The sequence below is a fragment of the Leptidea sinapis genome, chromosome 9 (genome assembly GCF_905404315.1).
Source record: "Leptidea sinapis chromosome 9, ilLepSina1.1, whole genome shotgun sequence".
Classification (NCBI taxonomy): domain Eukaryota; kingdom Metazoa; phylum Arthropoda; class Insecta; order Lepidoptera; family Pieridae; genus Leptidea; species Leptidea sinapis.
Genome location: NC_066273.1, coordinates 13,129,257 through 13,151,113, shown reverse-complemented (window position 1 = coordinate 13,151,113; position 21,857 = coordinate 13,129,257). Strand labels below are relative to the sequence as shown.

At 36.0% G+C, this 21,857-nt stretch overlaps 2 protein-coding genes across 2 annotated transcripts in view; both read right to left on the bottom strand.

Annotated features, from left to right (window-relative positions):
- Positions 1 to 2,231: 2,231 nt before the first annotated feature.
- Positions 2,232 to 11,848, bottom strand: LOC126966102 (actinia tenebrosa protease inhibitors-like). Its single transcript, XM_050809976.1, has 9 exons — positions 11,707 to 11,848; positions 10,876 to 10,960; positions 10,221 to 10,354; positions 6,955 to 7,125; positions 6,476 to 6,599; positions 5,214 to 5,292; positions 4,225 to 4,432; positions 3,079 to 3,249; positions 2,232 to 2,245 (listed from the first exon to the last, which is right to left on the bottom strand). Exons 1-9 carry the CDS (start codon positions 11,825 to 11,827, stop codon positions 2,232 to 2,234), a joined length of 1,107 nt encoding a protein of 368 aa, XP_050665933.1. The 5' UTR covers positions 11,828 to 11,848.
- Positions 11,849 to 15,388: 3,540 nt separating this feature from the next.
- Positions 15,389 to 21,857, bottom strand: part of LOC126966101 (papilin-like) — a gene marked incomplete at its 5' end in the record, with an annotated part of 34,078 nt that continues 27,609 nt past the window's right edge. The window contains 4 exons of the mRNA XM_050809975.1: positions 15,389 to 15,473; positions 16,031 to 16,317; positions 20,660 to 20,707; positions 21,725 to 21,760. The remainder of the gene's footprint in view (positions 15,474 to 16,030; positions 16,318 to 20,659; positions 20,708 to 21,724; positions 21,761 to 21,857) is intronic.

Here is a 21,857-nt window from a genome sequence, read left to right as displayed (position 1 = left end):
CCAACCTTGTGTGAAAGTGAGATAACTATCCTTACATAAAAACCTAGAAAGAGACGGAATAGATGAATAGATCATGAAACCATTTCGAAACATTTAGTGTCCATTATTCTCCTGTCAAAATTTTCTAAAGATAAAAAAAAATACGTGTTAGAAAATAAATATACTGAGTACGTCAATATGACGCCGTTTATTAATATTTGTCACAGGGATTCACCAAAAGCAAAATACTACAGGCTTCACTAACTCACTAACACATCTATAAAACAATAGACCAGTGCCGAAGCCTTTGAAAATGATAAAAAGTGAAACAAAATAATAGTAGGATGAAACCCATTGGAAAAGGACGATAATATAACAAAAATTAAGGGAAAAATAAATAACGGACGATCTGAGATCGGGAAGTGGAAAAGTGAGGGGTGTTTTAGGGTAAAAAACGGTTTATCTCGATTTCCGGCAAAACTACAAGTCCTATGGCAAAATGTTAATCGACAAAGTTGTAGGTAATAAAGAGATCTACAACTTTGTGATCTATAAACGAACTGTGCAATCTTACAATCGATAATGCTAAAATTTTTTCGTACGCTGATGATACAGCCGTTGTCTTTTCTGGAAGTACCTGGGCAGATGTAAAAATAGCGCTGAAAAAGGAATGGCTCAAATATCTGCTTGGCTGAAGTCTAATTTACTATCATTAAATACTTCTAAAACAAATTATATATGCTTCAGTATTTATAATAATAATCAGCCCGATGGCAACTTTAATCTGAAAGTTCATAACTGTAAACTTAGCAAACATAATAACTGTAACTGTCCCCAAATCAATAAAGTAGATAATTTCAAATATCTAGGAGTCATACTTGATCAGAGGCTCTCCTGGTACCCTCACCTTGAGCAACTGGCTGAAAGAGTCAGAAAATTAATATGGGTTTTTCGCTCGCTGAGGTACGTGGTCCCAAAGAATGACAAATCTGAGAACGATAGTGATTCCTCTAACACTCTGCTAAAGAGAATATATACTGCACTAGTTGAATCCATCCTAACCTACTGCATTCCAGTGTGGGGAGGTGCTGCAAAAATAAAGTTTTTAGACATTGAGCGCTCGCAACGAGCATTGATTAAGGCCATGTATTTCAAACGTTACAGATATTCTACAGAACAACTTTACCTTGAGTGCGGTTTACTCTCTGTGAGGAAACTGTTTCTGAAATATGTTTTAATCAAAAAACATAAAGAAGTACCATATCTCGTAAATAATAAACAAAGTAGGAGGCAACCTAACGTAACTAAAGTCCCTCGAACAAAAACAAAGTTTGCTAGCGCACAATACAATAGTCTCTCAGCTCAAATTTACAATAAAATAAATAAAAAACTACATATCCACTCAAAACAATATAACGATTGTAAAAAAATCGTAGAGAAGTGGTTAAAGTCTCTCGACTATGAGGCAACGGAGATTTTACTTAAACAACTTAAATAATGTACAGAGTAAAATAACTTATCCAATGTTTACATAGATCAGACAGAAAATATTCCACACGCACTTAACATATATACACGCACACAACACTCACAAAAACACACAGTATCGCACGCACACACACACTCACACATAGTTACACATATTTATCATTTATGTTTATAATAATAAAAAGTGACGTTATCGAACATGTAATGTTCGATAAGAATTAAAAATCGTAATTGTAAATCTTTGTCGCTGTAATTGTTAAGGTGTTCAAAAGTAACTTTCCAAATATTTAAATTGTTAATTTATATTCATTTCATAACCTTTTTAAATTTATATTCATTTCATAACTTTATTATTATTTCACCACCATGTCAATAAAACTTTTGTTAAATATAACACATTGCTGAATTGGAAGAGCGGAGACACCTGGTACAGGCATTATTTGCTTAAAAGGTGACTCCGGCCACTAGCTGCTGTAAACTATGATTTTAAGAGAAATTAATTATTATTAAAAAAATTAATAAATAAATTTTGGAATTACACTTTTTTCACATAACCTCAAAATTTAGGTGAAAAATTAAAAAAACCAAGTTTTTGGATTTTTATTTATATCTTTTTCAAAAATATTTTTTTTTCTACCTAATTTGGTGAAAACTTACCTTATTATGTCCCAAATACACTGTAATTTATTTCATTTAAAATATTTATTTTTCTCGTCCTTTACCAATGGGTTTCATCCTACTGTAATTTTTTTTGGTTTCAAAAATTATCGACCCTGGTCTAAAAGCACACATGCACATTTTAAATTTAGTCTCGACGTAATGAGGAGAGTGTTTGTCTATTACGCTAGTGTACTAAGTTTATGGGCACATACACAGTTTATTATAAAGTATTAAGGTTAGTAACCCTGTCTATTAAGCTGGAGGTCCCGGGTTTGAGTGCCGGTAGGTGCAAATAATGATGAATACGGTTGTTCGTTTCCGAGTTTATATGTATTTATAGTTATTTATGCAACTGTTGTGTAATAAGGGGTATTAAAACACGAATGTGGTAATTGTATCACTTGAGTGTTTTAATATATAACAGTTCAACAGTTTCATACAAGACTTTATCTACAACCATAATATTAATCCTCTAAATGATTCTGAAACAGTTAGCTTACTACTAACATTAAAAAAGCCACAATTAGTAACCAAAATATCATCCAAAGGAGTGTTATTATAAATACGGATGATATGTTGTACTGAATTTCATTCACTCGTTTGGATGATGTAATGGTTATTAGGACGTTGGGTGTTTTAATGTTGGCAATAAGCTTACTGAGCATTTAAAGCATGGGTGAAGGTAAGCCCCCTTATTAATAATGGTCCGCTAACTTTAAACAGCCGCTAAGGAGTGCTTTTTCTCATTCTGACTTAGGTCAATAGAAGAAGACAGAGTGAGAACTAGCAATGCTTTAAGTTAGCAGACTATTTTGAATAATAACACAGGATCGGCCTGATTTGGGACACGATAATGAGTGTTGTAGTGTGTCGCTACTAGGTATATTTATAACAATAAGTTCAACTATAAGTAAGGTCAGTCAGTAACAAAATAAGGCGGCTTTGGTATACCTGCGTGCGCTCTGCATTCAATCTCACACTCTTGCATAGAAGAGAAGCGATTGGCGCCGCCCAGACAACCGCTGTAGGTGAACCACTCGCACCGATCGCTGGTGACGTTGTAGAACACCTTGGTGATGGACTCCCCGCAGGTGCCGGGGTCCACGGCGGTGTGACACACATCTGGAATTAATTCAAAGTCAAAGTCAAATAAACTATATTCAATTAGACTTAAACTAAGCACTTTTGAATCGTCACTATAAATATATCTTTTAAATTACTGAATCTACCATAAGTTCGAAAAAAGTAGAGCTCGTGAGAAGAACTTACAAGAAACTCAACGGCCACTATTTTCAATAAATAGAGTAATTTGCAAGGGCTGTAATATATATAACAAATTACTTGTAAAGTGCATGCAATATATGAATCATGTTTTAATAATATTAAATATTTAATAGAAAGTAATAAAGAATAAACTGTATTAATTTAAATGATCGTATATTGCATGCATCAAACTTTCATTCAATCATTCAAATCTTACAGGAACCTACGTACTAATAATAACATTATTATGACAATGTTCACAGAATTATTCGAGTATCAACTTTGGGAGAATACACCCCTGGATGTGAATGCGCTAAATGGCGTTTTTTTTATGACAATAAGGGACGAGACAAGCAGGAGGTTCAGCTGACGGTAATTGATACACCCTGCCCATTACAATGCAGTGCCGCTCAGGATTCTTGGAAAACCAAAAAATTCTGAGCGGCATTACAACTGCGCTCGTCACCTTGAGACATAAGATGTTAAGTGTCATTTGCCCAGCCGTTGTGGTACCCATAATCTATCCGGCATCATGTGCAAAGGAGCCTCCCACTGGTAAAATATTTGTTCGTTGTGCTAAAATCTCCCGGCTTATTGTTAATATTCATAAAAATTTGAATTAAATGTCTTCTGTAGTTTTTGTGATTTTCCGGGAACATACGAACATACGAACAAACCGACCAACGGACAAACAGAAAAAAACAATCTGTCCTCAGCTGATCACAGCTCGACGAAAGATGCTCTTACTAAAGATTCAGTGGTCCAATATATCGTGATGCGATCAGAGTCATAAATCTCTTAAATATATAGATATATTATGATCTGGTGACTTACCAATGCCCTCGAAAGCTCCACAAAACCGCTCGCACTCCTCCTCTGATAAGTAGACTCCTGTGAGTCTGCAGAGTTTGCCGTTGTCTGCGTTGTCGTGGGGAACACAGGCACGCCGTGAGGGATCCAAGTACCACACCGTAGTTGCTGAACCCTGACACTCCTCGAGCTCAGGCGAGATCTGACATTCTTCGTAAATTATCTTTGGTACCTGTTAGCGAAAAAACACGTTAAGGAAATCCGTAAGAAGATGATATAAGGTCATCTGATGCTTAGTCATCACCGTAAACATTTCTCTCTCATAACACCAGAGGAATCACAGAAACAGGATACTTTTGGAAGGGTAACGCGTGTTTTATGAAGGTGCCCATATCGTAATGTCCCTGAAAACCGTACTAAGAAACAGCGACACACATCCTGATGGCTGGGATGATATCTAAGTTTGTGGCGCGTCATGCGAAAGATAAATTCGGTGGCTGGAATCAGGTTAAGCAGCTAAAACACAACTAAGCTAAGATACAATGAAGAAATTTCTCTATTCTACAGTATCCCCTGGAAACCCAATAATTGAAGTAGTTTACAATTCACGCGTTCAGATAGATAATTCGAGCTGATACCGGGATGCTCAGAGATAAAGAAAATGCTTCATGTGTCGTCGGACCTGCGCGTTGTAGAGCGCTAGAATTTGGGATGGCATATCTACAACCCAGAACTCAATTCGGCTTTGCCTACCAAGTGACGTCGGAAATGATAATTGCTCGAAATTTCGAGACCCAGTATTTATTTATCAAGGCACCTAACAAATAACACATTTTACATGAACACTCATAAAAATAGTAATAATATGAATAGGACTCATAGTTGAATGTTACCACTACATTCATAATTTAACCGGTGGTAGGTTGATACCTTATTAAAGAAGTTTTTAACCGGTTTTAAAAACTTTTGGGGGTTAAATTGAACAGGGTTTGTTTAATCCGTAATACAATTACCGGCGATATGGTGGTAGTTCTAACAGGCTCGGGTTCTTGAGATCTGCAACGCCGCTCACAGTCCTCGCGAGAGTCAAACCTGCAGAGATGATCGATAAACTTTTTACTCGAATGTCAATTGATGACATCAAAAGCAGAGAGAACAGCCAACTGATAGTTATGATCATGATATTGTCTAGTTTATTGTAAAACTAGCTTTTATGACTTGTATATAGATTTGAATACAACATATTGCGTATATTTATAACTATTGCAGATATGAGTGCCTCGGTTGGCAAAGTAAAAGATTTTTTGACGTACATGAAGAAGTACTGGCTCAAACATGAAAGTTTCATTACAGAATGGAACCTTAACAGAAAAGACACAGAACAAAATAATATTTGTGAAAGTTGGCACTCCAGACTTAACAAAATAATTCACAAAAATTATGTGACAGTTTATAAACTATTCACTGTCTTAAAGGAGGACATGGAAATTGACATTGAAAAAAGGCCAAGGAAAAAGACAAAATTGAAATTGAGTTAAGTTAAAAAGATAAATTGGTTATTGTTCGCAAAAGAAACTAATTAATGATTAATAATATATGTTTAGGCCATTTTATGGAAATACTACGTTAAGTAATATACCTATGTACAAAAGTTATACATCTTTGCCTATTTTGACAGATTGTACTTATCACACCACTAACGTTAAGATATAAAAGGTGTAATAAAACCCGTGGTGTGAAGACGAGGAAAAAAACTTACTCGTAGTCACACTGGTGTGACAAATAGGTGTGACCACGAGTCGGGAATGGAATTAAATTGTTTGAATGTTTATGTGCATTAAAATTGCAGGAATACGATTTTTGGACATTGTTTATAATTTTACGAACATGTGTACCCTGTGATGGTGGACCTTTAATATAGTGTGTATTTTACTTCTTTGGCCTAACGAAGCAAAAATCATTAAAGTAATTTATTCCTCGTGCTATTCTACGTTTTTAGAAAGAATAATTCTGTAAAAATCTTGCAAAGATGGCTGTGACAATTAATTAATAAATAATGAATACGGCTGTATGGGCTTGAACCCTTTGTCTGTCTTAATAATAAGACGAAGACACCAAAAAAAAAAAATAGCGAATGACGCAAATGTCACAAAATTTCAGGAACCAACTTCAACCTGTTACTTTTGTGTTACAGTGATGCGCGCGCATCTTAAAATTTCACTCTCATCATTTTTTCATAACGCGCCTAAACAAGTACACTTCAAAAAAATGTTACCGATTGTCATTTCCTTGGCATCCTCCGTATGTGAACTGAGAGCAGGATCCGGTAGCTGCGTCGAAGAACCATTTCATGAAGGATCCTTGACACGGGCCCGCTTGCATGGGCTGTTGGCACACTTCTACAACACAATACAAACGAAACAAATAAATTTATAACCAAACTTAATGAATTATGCGGGACTGGAACCAGCGACCACTCGTGTCCCACTGTTGTTTCGTTGAGTCCCACATCGTTCATAAATTTTGCTAAAGCTACTATATCTAAACTTGTCCTTGCCCTTGAGGAAGAGAGATGAAAGCTTTGAAAGGCTGATCGTAGTTGGGAACACTAAAGACAAAGCAGTCCGTGGACTGTTCCCTATCAGATGCGATCAAGTGAAAGGGTCCTTGACTAAGTTCTGCTCGGTGCTCAGAGAAAATTAATATAAAATTTAGTTTAGAATATGAAGTATATTGCTACTCGGTGGTTTTTACCTTGGTCTGGCGCGCAGATGCTCAAACACGTTTTCAGGTCGGGGAATCTGTTGTTGTTACCACCACAGCCTCCAAAGCGGAATCTTTTACAAGTGCCGCTCGTCACGCTGAAAGCCCACATCTCCTCAAACTGGGTGCATGGTCCTGGATCCGCTTCGGGCACGCAATAATCTGGAAGAATGTAAAGTCATGAATCTGATATGTTGGCTAGTGGCCGACTGGATCTTCTTTTGGGACTGACACATTCTCATAGAAGAAGAAATTAGTGACTTTTGATTACTATGACTACAAAAAAAGTAATTACGTTGTCATGCAATGATATTTAAAAGTATAGATAGGTTACCTAGACAACATTCGGTGTTTGTAAATGATACACAAACGCACACATGAATAATTTAACATTGCAATAGCACACTACATTACGATTACACGTCAAAGAAGGATAGTAAATGCAATTATCTCAAGTGAAAAAGAGATAAGTCTAATTTGCTAATTGCTCCGTATTTGCATAATAAAAACACAGAATCATTCACCAGATATGATTTTTTACTGAGTCATGTCTAATTCATGAGTTCATGTAATAAAAGTTATAAAGTAGTAAAACTACATTTAAATTAGGTAAATTAGGTGCTATTGATTTAAAAAAATAATAATGTTGATTTAAATATAAAGCCATATTGATGATATAAATTATTTGTACATAAAATAATAAAAAACATACAGACATATCAAAACAAAACCGAAATGTATTAACAGTAAGGGTTCCATTTTTACAATTTTACTAACGACGGCTCCCAAAAAGTTTTAAGTTTACAATTATTATTTCTTGTATATTATATTATTTATGAATGTATTTTTGTTGAGATTTTATTACAATAAGATAATGGGAGAAGCAGAAAATGATCCATTAATTCTTCTGCAGTTAGCATGGGATATACCGAAAGGGCAGTTTTACTGAAAAAACTCCTACGCAAACAGATAGCACTTACTGTCTACGTCCGCTACTTACCCTACAACATAATTTCCTAAATTGTCCTAAAATATAATACCTTGATCATCCTGCAGCAGACAGGGTAGTTGCGGTATATTCGGAGTATTATCGTATCGTTCCAAATATGTCGTTGTCGATTTTGCGAGGAGACCTCTAAGTACGTTACATACATTCCAAGATTATGTACTAATAAAATATCAAATAGCCTGCTATTACTAATCTCATTCTATACCACCGTTATTATAAGACTTTGAAAGCCAGAACTTATTATAATCATCATAATATTATTTAAGAAAGACGCTCACGAACTGACAAGAAAACTCAAGTTCCGCAATAAAGCGGTTACAACCACTATGTATTCTGCCTACGATTTCACTTCTGGTTGATTAATCTATGACACATACTATTTGTCCTTGTCGCGCTGCAGTTGAGATCATATTCTCTATCTTGCTCGATCCACCACGTTAATAATTCGAGATTTATTTGTAAATCTTATATATAAAATTCTCGTGTCACAATGTTCGTTCCCGTACTTCTCCGAAACGGCTTTACCGATTCTCATGAAATTTTGTGAGTATATTGAGTAGGTCTGAGAATCGGCCAACATCTATTTTTCATACCCCTAAATGTTAAGGGTGGTCCACACGAATTTTTTTTTTAATTTTTGTGACATTTTTTTTTAAATTTGTTTGATTATGAGTCAACATTAAAAAATACATACAACTTCAAATTTTCACCCATCTACGATCAACAGTTACTTTTGTATCGCGATTTTAATATCGGCAATACAACGTTTGCTGGGTCAGCTATTAAGAAATAAAATCGTGATAAAATACAAATACGATGTTCTTTTATATAATTTCGTATGGTATGAAATACCCTCACACTTATATATCTTGCAAACATAGTTTTTACATTTTCTTAACACACAGGTTGGCATTTTAGATTATAATTGTCACGCCACGAAAACGTTCGGCTTAGCTCGCTGCTATTAGCCGACTAAATGAAATTACAACAATTGTCTGAATTTGTCTACAACATTTTGCGCGCGCTAGTGCGATATCTACCTCTTTATTGTATATAATATCATTGTTGTCATGAGAATAAAAAGTTGTAATTAATTTATAAAATTGTTTTCTTATATTAAATAATGGTGAATGCACTGATTTGCTCATAGCCTACTGCTGATACTCTGCTCTATCTCATATAACAGGTTATGGGCCCAGCACGCTTCCACTGCGCATTATACTCATGACAACGTAATAACTTTTTTTGTAGTCATAGTAATAAAAAGTCACTAATTTCTTCTTCTATGAGTGAGTACACGTTACAAGTAAGAGCACGTACCTTATAAAAAGTGTTAATTTTAATTAATTAGTGTTCTGAATACATCATATTCAGATATTAGATAGTCTTCTAGAGTGGCATGTAGACTTGGGATGAGAAGCGACCAACAGCAAATGCGTTGGAAAGATAACATTAAAAGTGTAACAGAAATGAACTGAATGCTCGTGGCTCAAGAGAAGAGTAGCAAGAGGTCTACACCATTATGGAGCAAAAAGACTAAAAAGAAGAGAAAAATAACAATGATATTTTTAATGATGAATATCATATTTATATAAATGATATATTATTAAAGGTGCGATATAGATATTATAATTAATGTAGATCGTAACTTTTTGTCACTAATAAAACTAAAAACAGTAAATTTTGTTTGCAGTTTCATCATTTAGATAATTCCGTAAAATTAGGTTCGTAATCTTTACTAACTTCTTCCGTTTCATCATGTTTCTACAGACCATAGAAACTAAGGTCAGTAAGTACTTATATATTCAATCTCGTCGCAAATTAATATGCCTACTACTCGGCTCGTTAGTAAGTCTTTTATGGGTCATTGTACATCTATGCTTTTACAACAAGATCCCAGATAATGTTCAAAACAAATGTATTACGAAATGTTAAAAAACGTTTATGTGGTAAAGGTTACTATAAAATAAATGACTTTCTACATGAATCCACATATTGGCAATGAGCAAGCACCCTCAGGCTAGTAAATAATAAATTTTATTGTACGATATTATATTCTAACCAATTTTTTATGTATAAAAAAGAAGCCCGCTGAGTTTCTTGCGCCCATTCTTCTTTTTTGAATGGGTGGTGGTTTTTGACTGTCAATAAGAGATATCATACCCTATTTTGAATAAAAATTTTTGAATTTGATTTATAAGTTTCAAACACAGCTATTATTTATATTGAGTGCCATATTTTAACATACCGTTCCAATAGCGATTGGTGGGCTGCACTGTGGTGGTGACAGCTGCCTCCTCCGAGCATCTGTTCTCACACTCGGCCTCTGTTGCGAAGTTGTTCTCGTTTCCTCCACACCCACCGTAGTAGAATTGACGACACCTAAGACAATGAAGAATCGTATGGTGAAATGAATGCGCTAGTATATTCCCCACACGTTGGGTAAAGTTCAGGCCCCTTTTTATGACAATTAGGGGTGAAAATTTATTGAAGTAGGCGTTACTTTGCGGAAATCCATAATTATACAAATGATTTAAGTTTTCTTTAGTGTTAATTCCGCCAATATTTGTTTTTAAACAATTCGACACTCGAGGCATCCTCAGTCTCGCCACAATCTGGCACAGGTCTCGTGCCAGATGAGACGAGCTGGACGTTCAGCTGATGGTAATTGATGCACCCTGCCCATAACAATGAAATGCCGCGCAGGTTTCTTGTAAAACCCAAGAATTCAGAGTGTTTCAGTCGTGAACGAAACAGGACGATCGCGAGGGGGTGAAAGGGGAACGGGAGGGGGCTTCACGTTCCAGCAATGTCCAGAGATGATGTGGCAAAGTACGTAGCCCGATATACATACATTACCTCAACGGTTGTGTCTTTTGAACACGAAGGATAAATATATTTACCTTGTCAGCTTCGTATCGAAGAACCGTCGTGTTTCATAGCGGTCGCAGTCACCTGGATGGGCTGGCAAGGTGCATACATCTGGAACTGTATAAAAACAAACAAATACGTACAAAATGTAGTTATAAAGATTTATTATAACACCATCTAAATTATAATACCGTTTCCTGCTTATATATATATGAATGAATATGAAAGTTTGAAGTAAATACCTAAAATTCTTACAACATTCGAAAATCTGCAATTTTCTTCAGCTGAGGGAAAATTTTCCTAAGAATTGCTAAAGCGCAATCCTTGTAGTAGATATATATATTGTTTGTAATGTTGTGAGATTATGATGATAATTGGTGCCGGGTTTTCAGTTAGAGCGGTTTCGCTTTACGTCCGATCCAAATCCGGTCCGTATCCGTCAAAACACGGTCAGTAATAGTCGTACAACTTTCTTTTGTACGCACTAGATCCGGCTTCCGTCATCATCCGACTACACCGGACCGTATTTTTACGGGTACGGATCGGATTCGTAGTGCGAGAGCGCTCTTACGTTATAACAGCTAAGAGAATTCTATTAATAACTTACAAGAATCCAACTCATGGATTCCCAGCTATAGGAGGCCCCTATAATCTTTAATTATGAGGCACGACATGGAAAATATAATAAAACAATCATATGAAATATAGAATAGAGTTAATATGAATAACAGATGATTTGATAAGTAAGAATTAGTCCAAAATATATGCGAAGAAATGAAAAGCACTTTCGAAGATTCCTGATTACATAATAAAGCATTTCGATTGACTTTATAATACAAAATGATTATAAGGAAAGCAATTACCATAGGCACTAGGACATGCTTCTACGCAGTCCTGTTCACTTTCAAACATGTTGTCATTCCCACCATCACCAGTGTAATAGAACGGTACACATCTGTTCTCTGTTTGCTTGAACGACCACATGGGATACTTCCCCGTGCTGGTCCCAACAACTGGTACTGGCAACTTGCATCGTGCTGTGCAGTTAGTGAAGAGATGCAGAGATTGATAAGTGACAATACCAATATAAAAATAAAAGATTTATTCAGGTTCTACGAGTGTCTATGAAAATATCATCACGAATACTTGAGGCTTTTGTCATTAATATTACAACAAAGTCTTGTTAAAGTCATACTATATCAGATTTCATAAAATAAAGTTAATAAAATTTATTGAAGTAGGCGTTACTTTGTTGAAATCCATAATTATCCAAATGATTCGAGTTTTCTTTAGTGTAAAATTCGCCTCGTCTCGTGCCAGAGTTTGGCGAGTTAACATCTCCTAAGGATGCCTCGTGTAGAGGCGAAATACGTGTCGAATAGTTTAAAGACAAATATTGGCGGAATTAACACAAAAGAAAACTCAAAACATTTGACTAAGTTAATAATAAGATCAAAGAACTGTACCGAAACAAACCGAATAAGATTTTTACATTTACATCTTTAATTGTATATCTTGTAGAAAATTTATATTTTTTGTTACCAATCGTAATAAAAACTGGCATTAAAATATTGAGATAGTCACTACCCAATCACAAGTGCATAAAGTAAATATTAATAAAAATAAAACCATCACCTGAAGGAACAAGAAAGAAAAATGTTAGATAATAAAGATAAGAAGTAGAAAACACAACATGCGAGAAGATTAAAAAAAAAGAAAATAGTATATTATATGATTGTCTAAATTCTAAACTACTTCATAACTACGATGTTAATAAAGTGCATAATATGATAAAAAACAACAATGAAAATCCAAGTCAAGAAAGTTGTAAAGAAATTAGTTAAATATCAATTAATCGATAAAGTAATCTCCGATCAGCTTGATTTTTGCCGTTTCGTAGAGATGTGGGCTCTCTCTTCAACTTTTGACCGCATATTTCACGGGTAGTAGTCAAATGAGTTGTTCAGATGATTTTGCGAGAAACATCTTACCTCGCATGACAACTTGGAATCAGTTACTTGCTGTTTACCCGAACCGATATGACTTAAGAACTTTCAAACTCGGAACATACTCCCAACTTAAAGGCCGGCAACGCATTTCTTGATCCCTGGTGTTGCGGATGCCCATGAGCAACTGTCTCACCTCTTCCCAGACATTATAATATTAAACAAAAATAATAAAATCAAACACCTGACACCAAGAAAGCAAACGCATGTTAAAGTATATTAATTCGTGGTAATTCTAAATTGTATACTATCGGCAAATTCTTAAGGTCGGTAACATATTTTTCTTCGAACTACAGAGGTAATAAATAATAGAGTTCTCAAATAATAGAGTTGAAAAGGTTGTAAAATAAAACATTGCTATGCTCGAGATACAGAGGTAAAAAAAAATTTTTCAATTTATGGAGATAAGATATGTACTAAAATGGCTTGGAGGGACTCACTGATTATTCTACTAATAGAGAAAGGGTTGAGATTTTGAGTAACGGAAGTTTTGGTGTTTGAAGGGAAGGGAAAAAAACATTTTTTCGAGATTTGGAAATTTTCAACTAATCGAGGTTCGACTTAACGAGGTTCTACTTTCTAGGTGTTAACTTTCTATGCCCTGTTCATTCATACATGCGAATTCCTCTCATAAAGCTTTCGGAATTGCTATCAAATCATGCGTTTTCTTACATTTTTTTTAAATAATATAAGGGACGAGCAGGACGTACAGCTGATGGTTATTGATACGTCCTGCCCATTACAATGCAGTGCCGCCCAGGATTCTTGAAAACTCAAAAATTCTGAGCGGCACTACAATTGCGCTCGTCACATTGAGACATAAGATGTTAAGTCTCATTTGCCCAGTAATTTCACTAGCTACGGCGCCCTTCAGACCGAAACGCAGTGATGCTTTCACATTACTGCTTTACGGCAGAAATAGGCGCCGTTGTGGTACCCATAATCTAGCCGGCATCCTGTGCAAAGGAGCCTCCCACTGGTAAATGAATGTCTCACAAATCGTACAAACTTGAGGGAGGATGCATTTTATTGAACGCCCATTTCCCTATGACAAATAAGATTAAAACTATATTATACTGATTTCATTGATACATACCTTGAGGTACTCCAGGCGCATTAGAAGAATTCTTCAGAATTAAACCTGTTTGCGTTACCCTCGCACCCGCCCCAGATGAACTGACTGCATTTTCGCGTCTCCGGGTTGAAGCCCCAACGGAGATAGGAGCCAGCGCAGCTTCCTTGTTCAATTGGCTGTTTGCATTGCTCTAGAAATATTAATGAACTTCTTAAACTATTTACATGCCTTAAATATTTAATTCGAAGTCAAAGTTCTTTATTTGCCAGAAACATTCACAAGTCACCTTGACACATAAGATGTTAAATCTTATTTGCCCAGTAATTTCACTAGCTACGGCGCCCTTTTGACCGAAACACAGTAATGATTACACATTACTGCTTCACGGCAGAAATAGGCACCGTTTTGGTACCCATAATCTAGCCGGCATCCTGTGCAAAAGGAGCCTCCCACTGGAATCAATATAATATTTAATTTTATTAATTGAAATATTATATTTGTCGGAAATACCACGACGCTCTGTAAGAACTCTCAGAACGGACGCGTGACTAGTAAAATAATTAATATCGACACAAACCTTCAGTCTTCTCAGGCCTACAACTGGCTTGACATAGTTCCTCGGAGTCGAATCTGTTATCATTGCCGAGGCAGCCGCCGTAGATAAACTTGGCGCATCGTTCTTGGTTAGAATCGTAGTACCATTTCACATTATATCCTGTGCACGAGCCTTTTGATGACGGCAATTTACACGCGTCTATGAACAAAATATATATCGGTTTCAATGACATTCAAATTTGATCGTGTGATGATGAGCCGTACAATCCAATGTGGTGTGCGTTGAGATCACCAAGAATCCTTATCATGGAGATCAGCTGCAACGAGGAATCTGTAGTCAATTCGATTTGCTCAAGGAGCCGGTTAGTGGTACCTCAACAACCCTTTTTGGGACTTCTACATGCGTGCGTAGATTCGTAGTAGTAGTGCGGAGAGGCCCCTACCAAAGTATAAGGAAGAAGTCTGGAGAACTAAAAAGAAGAAATCTCACTTGCCGTCAAAGCACACACCAACCCATGGATGGATCCCCATACAAGATGGACCGACGATCTGATTAAGATCGCCGGAATACGTTGGATGAGTATTTGGTGGAGGCCTTTGTCCAGCAGTGGACGTCTTCCGGCTGATGATGAACCAATGCAACAAAGGGGTGTTCCTGTTTATACCCCGGATTGGAGACGACAAATATTAATAAATATTAAAATTTTCCAACTTTCTTTTTGCACTACTTCAAAGGACAAATAAAATTGACTCTTATTTAAGAACTATGCATAATATACCCTTTTCCTTTTACCTCTAGGCGCTGGATGAACGCAGACATCTTGACACTCTTCTTGTGTTGAGAACCTGTTGGCATTGCCCTTGAAGCCCAAGTACCAGAAAGGTGCGCATCCACCGTACGTCATGTCATAGTACCACTTCTTAGTTGTGACGACTGCACGGTCTATGACGTTAGTGTTATACTCGCCGCTGTCCTTCGGCAGACTACAAGCCTCTGTAATAATTTGAAAAAATAAGTCTCCTTATATTATACAAGTAATATTATAAACAAAACAACTATTTTTCTCTTGCGTTGGTTATTTTATCAAATTTAATTCATAGAAAAATCTATGTAATGCAAGAGAGAAGAAAATCTCTAACGGATATACAGCGAGATAGAAAAAGAATATTAAGATATCATCCCCACTATCTGGATGTGTAGCGTAAAGCGTACCTTAAGAAAAAGCGTGTAAAGTTAAGTAAAGGGCTGGCAACGCTCCTGTGATTCTTCTCTTGTTACAACAGGAATGGCTCGCGGTGATAAAAAAACAACAAGTGACGCACTTGTCCTCCTCTCCCATAGAAAAAACTTATGTTTTTTCTTTTATTTTTGTATTTAAGATTAAGGTAATATTTTGTGTGAATTGAATGTGTATATAAGTTGGTTGAATTATTTTATTGTACCAAGCCTTATGGCATGACTATACTATTGTGCTTATATATAAATGCGGTAGAAGACACACAATAAAGCGAACTCTCTACTCAACACCCTTCTTACATTTGTAGCATTACCTTGTCTATTTATCGGTATATTTGTACAGTTCAGGAATTTCGGCCCTGCTGCAGCAGTAGTTCCATCAGGACAACAGCCATATTTACTGTTCGCGCAGTTACATCCTGCTCCATCCGGTCCAGTAGCCGCTGTGACTTCATCACCACAACATTTGAATGGAGAATGCTGGCAGAGACAGCCCGCGAGACCGGGGCCACTGGATATCGTCACACCGTCAGGACAGCACCCGAATTGATACGTGTGGCAGCCACAGCCTTCATAGTTATATCCAGTCGCTGCTGTATGTCTGGTAAACGAAAAAAAAAGGGTGTGTGTACTTATGTATGCACGCAAGTAGTTATACTTCTTTGGCCTAACGAAGCAAAAATCATTAAAATGATTTATTCCTCGTGCTATTCTACTTTTCTGAAGGAACAATTTTGTAAAAATCTCGCAAAGATGGCTAAAAATAAAAGAACCAAACGTCATAACTCATAATGATACAAATTGAAAGTACCAATATATTTTTTGTATTCAAATTAAGATAGGGTTATTGAGCGGAAAGGTCTCCGATGACACATACCTATACAATTATAGGTATGTATCACGAAAAAATTTACGTAATAGCTTAGATATAGATTAGCCCCCTTATTCATAATAGTCTGCTAACTTCAAGCATTGCTAATTCTCACTCTGTCTTCTTCTTTTGACCTAAGTCAGAATAAGAAAAACACTCCTTAGCGGCTGTTTAAAGTTAGCGGACCATTATGAATAAGGGGGTAGGAAAATAGATTATTCTCACAAAGTACAATTACAAAGTATGACGTAGGTATGCTAACTTTTGTGTACGTTTTAATGCAGATTTATGGCATACTGTAAGTTAGAAAATAACATGAAAGCATTTTAAAATACAGTAAAAGGCCCACTTCCAAGCATTTGAGAGGATACATAGGACAAAAATAATTACTAGTCTAATCTACCAGTGGGAGGCTCCTTTACACAGGATTCCGGCTAGATAATGAGTACCACAACGGCGCCTATTTCTGCCGTGAAGTAGTAATGTGTAAACATTACTGTGTTGCGGTCTGAAGGGTGCCGTAGCTAGTGAAATTACTGGGCAAATGAGACTTAACATCTTATGTCTCAAGATGACGAGCGCAGTTGTATTGCCGCTCAGATTTTTTGTGGTTTTTCAAGAATCCTCAGCGGCACTGCATTGTAATTGGCAGGGCGTATTACCATCAGCTGAACGTACTCGTCCCTTATTTTCATTAAAAAAAACACAATTTCATTTTATATAAATGAGACTGACTTCACTGAACATCGAGCGACCTTTTATTTTATTTAGTTATTTGTTTAAAAATTATTTTTCAAATAAACAAATCCCCAATAATTTTGTCAATCATCTTTAGAGTCTGAAAAATTTATTAGACTATACAATAACGTAAATTTTAATTCAAAATAATTATCCACTATGGATCTAGCTCGCCAGAATAAATTAAAATAGAGACACGTTAAGATTTTTTTTAGCATGATAAAATACTGTAAATATAAAAATCCTGCTTCATTGGGTTAGTAAAAATAATATTATTTCATACTATTCTAAATACTAGACAAAGAGAGAGCTACATCATACAACCAAATTTTTGTTTAAAGTTTTAAAAATTATAACGTATTTCATTTGATCTCCTATAGAGTCCTTAAGAAATTTATTTTAGAAACAAATTACCTATCAGGACAGCATCCATACTCGGTGTAATGACATCCACAACCCTCGTTATTGGGACCTCGTGCGATGGTGACGTTGTCCGGACAGCAGCCAAAGTGGGCTGTCTGGCAACTGCATCCTGAAATTTAGTTTTATGTTACGAAAGAGTCAGAAAATTCCTTCGTACCTATTACTTACCGGCGTGAGACAATCTCGACCTTATGTCTTGCACATTAAGGTCGAGTATAACTTAATTTGCTCTTACATAAACAACCTAATTTCCTTGTTTATTATTTTTTGTTTGTTGAAACAACATTGTTTAACATTATTTGCTACTTAGGGGTGTAATATTGAGTCGTACTTTATTTCTACATTCAGTGATTGAACATTATTGTAGAAAATTGAGTGTGATAATAATTTAATTATTGGTGATGTGTATAAATGTCTCCCAAGTAGTTTTACTGACAATTGGATGGTAATAAATTATTCGCGGACTATACTGGTGTTTTCTGAACCCTTGAGGCGTCACGTATGAGTATCATTTTAGAAAAAAAACTTTTTGAATAAAAAACAAGACTTTATACATACATATAATTTGAAATAAGGGAACCAAAATGTAAAATAAAAATGTCCTCTACATCTTTCTGATGTTGGTAGTATCTGATAGTTCTTTCAATAAGTTCCATATAAATATATTAAGTAAAACCTTTGACGGCCTTGAAAAAAGTGTCATGTACATATCATCCAACAGTTCCCTGAATCTTTAACGAAATATCAAGTTCAAAAATAAGTTATTCTGTTTTTTATCTATTCCGAAAATCAAAGGCGGAGGAAATATGCATCACTCGGTGATGGATACATATTTGTTACCTTTGGGGTGGAGACGATGGGTCCTTGGGCTTCATCGGTACAAAAACTCATAGCAGAGGTATTCAAGCGTTTAACCGATTTGACAGGTGACCCAAGGTCTGGTACGTACCTCTGTCACAGGATAAGATTGACCATACAGAGAGGTAACGTTGCCAACTTCATATGCACCTTACCTGCCAACCGAGATCTTTACGCTGTATAACATCTGTACGATGTATTCATCAAATATTGCATATTTTAATAAGAGAGCACAAAAAAGAATGCTGGGATAATTCTTGCGCCGCTTCTTTTCTCTCAAATAAGAGAAGATAACAAAAAGAATTCTAAAGGAATAAAATTTGAGAAAATAAATGCCTATTATGCCTTTATGCCAAGTTCAAACCTTCAAGATGTGGTCCTTCAGCTGCCTTGTAGTTGTCGGGGCAACATCCAAACGGAGACTGCGCACAACAGCCCTCCAGGTCCGGTCCATGCGCAGGAGTGTCACTGTCCAAACAACATCCAAACTTAGACGTGATGCATCCACAGCCTTTTAGATTTGGACCTATAGCTAAAATTAATATTAAATTTGAAATAACTACTATCATCATTGTTGAAGTGATAACTTTCGCTGTAACGTAACGCGTTATGGCGCCAGTCTATCTGGCTTCCTTGGATTGTTATATTTGCAATACTACGGTTACCACTTTTAAGTCTACGGTGTCACAAATGGTCGGTTTGCAAGGGACAGGCGAAAATTACATAGTTGTGTTTTGATCTATTCTTTATGGAGTTAACAATATACTTATTGTTTTGGTGAGTCTATCATTATGGTATCGTCACAGCAATACACACTGTGAAAAATTACTACTGTTAGCAGACAGTTTGACAGTGGAGCAGGGCTTCTCATTAGAACTATTTCGGTACAAAATCTTAAATATATCTGCAAAAGCGGAAAAATAATTTGTGGTCAATAATGAACCGAATAGAGTTATGTAATCGACGATCTGGTCAAGATCACCGGAAAAGGTTGGATGAGATATGGATAGGATCGATCAGTGGACGTCTTCCGGCTGAAATAATTATTGCTGTCATCACGGGTCTGGCGCACCCCCAGTATCAGCTCGATCCATTTGACCGCATGTAACGCAGAGCAGCTCGAATTGTCGGGGACCCAGTGCTCTGTGAACTGCTGGATCACTTGGCGTTGCGTAGAGATATCGTTTCACTGTGTGTCATCTACCGTATTTATCGTGGGGAGTGTTCCGAAGAGCTATTTCACCTTATTCCTGCCGCCGAATTTCACCTTCCCACGACACGGCACAAGTTAGGATATCATCCCCACCATCTGGTTGTGTGGCTGTCCTCCACAGTGTGGTTTTCAAGGATCTTTCTTCCACGTTCTACAAAGCTATGGAATGAACTTCCCTATGCGGTGTTTCCGGAACGATACGAAATGGGTACCTTCAAAAAAAGCGCGTACACCTTCCTTAAAGGCGGGCAACGCTCCTGTGATTCCTCTGGTGTTGCAAGAGAATGTGGGCGGCGGTGATCACTTAACACCAGGTGGCCCGTACGCTCGTTTGTTCTCCTTTTCCATTAAAACAAAAAATAATGATGATGAAGTGATGTATTACCTGCTGTGACATTATCAGGACAACAGCCAAATTCAGATATACTGCATGGACATCCCTGGCCGTTAGGTCCTGGACTCATTTACCCAGTAATTTCACTAGTTACGGCACCCTTCAGACCGAAACAGTAATTTTTACACATTACTGCTTCACGGCAGGAATACGCGCCGTTGTGGTACCCATAATCTAACCTGCATCCAGTACAAAGGAGCCTATAACTGGTAGGCTAGGTAGAAAAATAATTTTAAAATTTAATTAACATTTTAAAATTATTATACAAATAAAATGCATTTTTGAGAGTTGAATGCGTGTTTTGACGATGACTTAATTCTTATAGTAAATTTTTGTGGTAATTAACTTTATTTCTTTCGTATTTTTATATATTATATTAGTTTCAAGAATATAAGTTCTGTGAAATCTTATAAAACTGTATTATACATAAAAATATTTTTAAATACCTGTTGTACTTTCGGTGTAGACCACTGTTGTAGTCTCGGCTTCTAGGTCTAAGGAAATAATATAAAAAATAATTGAAGGTGATATAGAATAAACTTTAAAGTTAAACTTTTTTGGGCAGATGGCGGCAAATAATACGCAACAAAGTACTCTGTCGAGATGATCACGACCCTCAGCACTGAGGAAACCGACGCGAGGAGGAGGAGGAGGAAACCATAATGCAAGTGAAACATTTTTCACAAAATAACATATAATAACATTAGAAATACATATGTATAAAATACATATATAAGGGTAAATGAATACACTTTTATAATAAAGTACCTGCCAGTGTTCAGGCATTATCTATAAAAAAATTAAATGTTTTATTTATTTTATAGCAATAACAATTACAGTACAATATTGTTACATATTTTATTAAAAAGAGCGCAAAAAAGAAGAATGCTGGGAGAGTTTCTTGCGCCGCTTCTTCTCAGAGCACCATAATATATTTCCGAAGTTTAGATTTTGATAGTTTCTAGTATATTAGAAATGACACCAACAAATTATATATAATATGTTTTACTTATCCTTAAAAATTATAATGTAAAAAAAAAAAAACAATTGTCAGTTCCCGAGAGGGAGGGTTCGAACCTACTCTCCCTCTCGGGAACCAGCGGCGCCGATGATATATTTAATATAATATACTTACTTAAACATACATAAATACATTTAAACATCCATGACTCGGAAACAAACATCTATATTCATCATATAAATGCTTGCACCTACCGGGATTCGAACCCGGGACCTCTAGCTTAGTAGGTAGAATAATATAATAGCTTTTTACACAAATACGACATTAATCCTTAGCATTTTATTACGACATATTATAAAATCATTCAGAAATACGTTGTTTTTCTGAATGATTTTATAATATGTCATATGTCGTTATTTCATTTTACTCCTTGCCTGATGCCTTTAGACTACATTATTCCCGAATACCTACATAGAATACATACCAACCGGTTTTTTTCTATTGACAGAACAGCGTTGGAGTTTGTTACAAAATTCAAATATTAACATACCTGTGAAGCTTGTCGAACTGTCTGTTGTAAGGGTTTCTGAAAAAAATAATATGTTATGAGTATGTTACATAACAATAACGTTTATAAATCATAGTATTATTTAAATTAAATGTATAATTGCGAAATATCTAAC

What these genes read in the sequence shown, in the direction of transcription:
- LOC126966102 (XM_050809976.1), bottom strand. Translation starts at nt 11,827, where the DNA reads ATGTGGTCGTTCAAGCAAACAGAGAACAGATGTGTACCGTTCTATTAC. An exon ending in AGCATGTCCTAGTGCCTATG is followed by an intron (nt 10,961 to 11,706) that starts GTAATTGCTTTC and finishes GTTTTTATACAG; the next exon opens with TTCCAGATGTATGCACCTTG. An exon ending in CACCAATCGCTATTGGAACG is followed by an intron (nt 7,126 to 10,220) that starts GTATGTTAAAAT and finishes ACATTCTTCCAG; the next exon opens with ATTATTGCGTGCCCGAAGCG.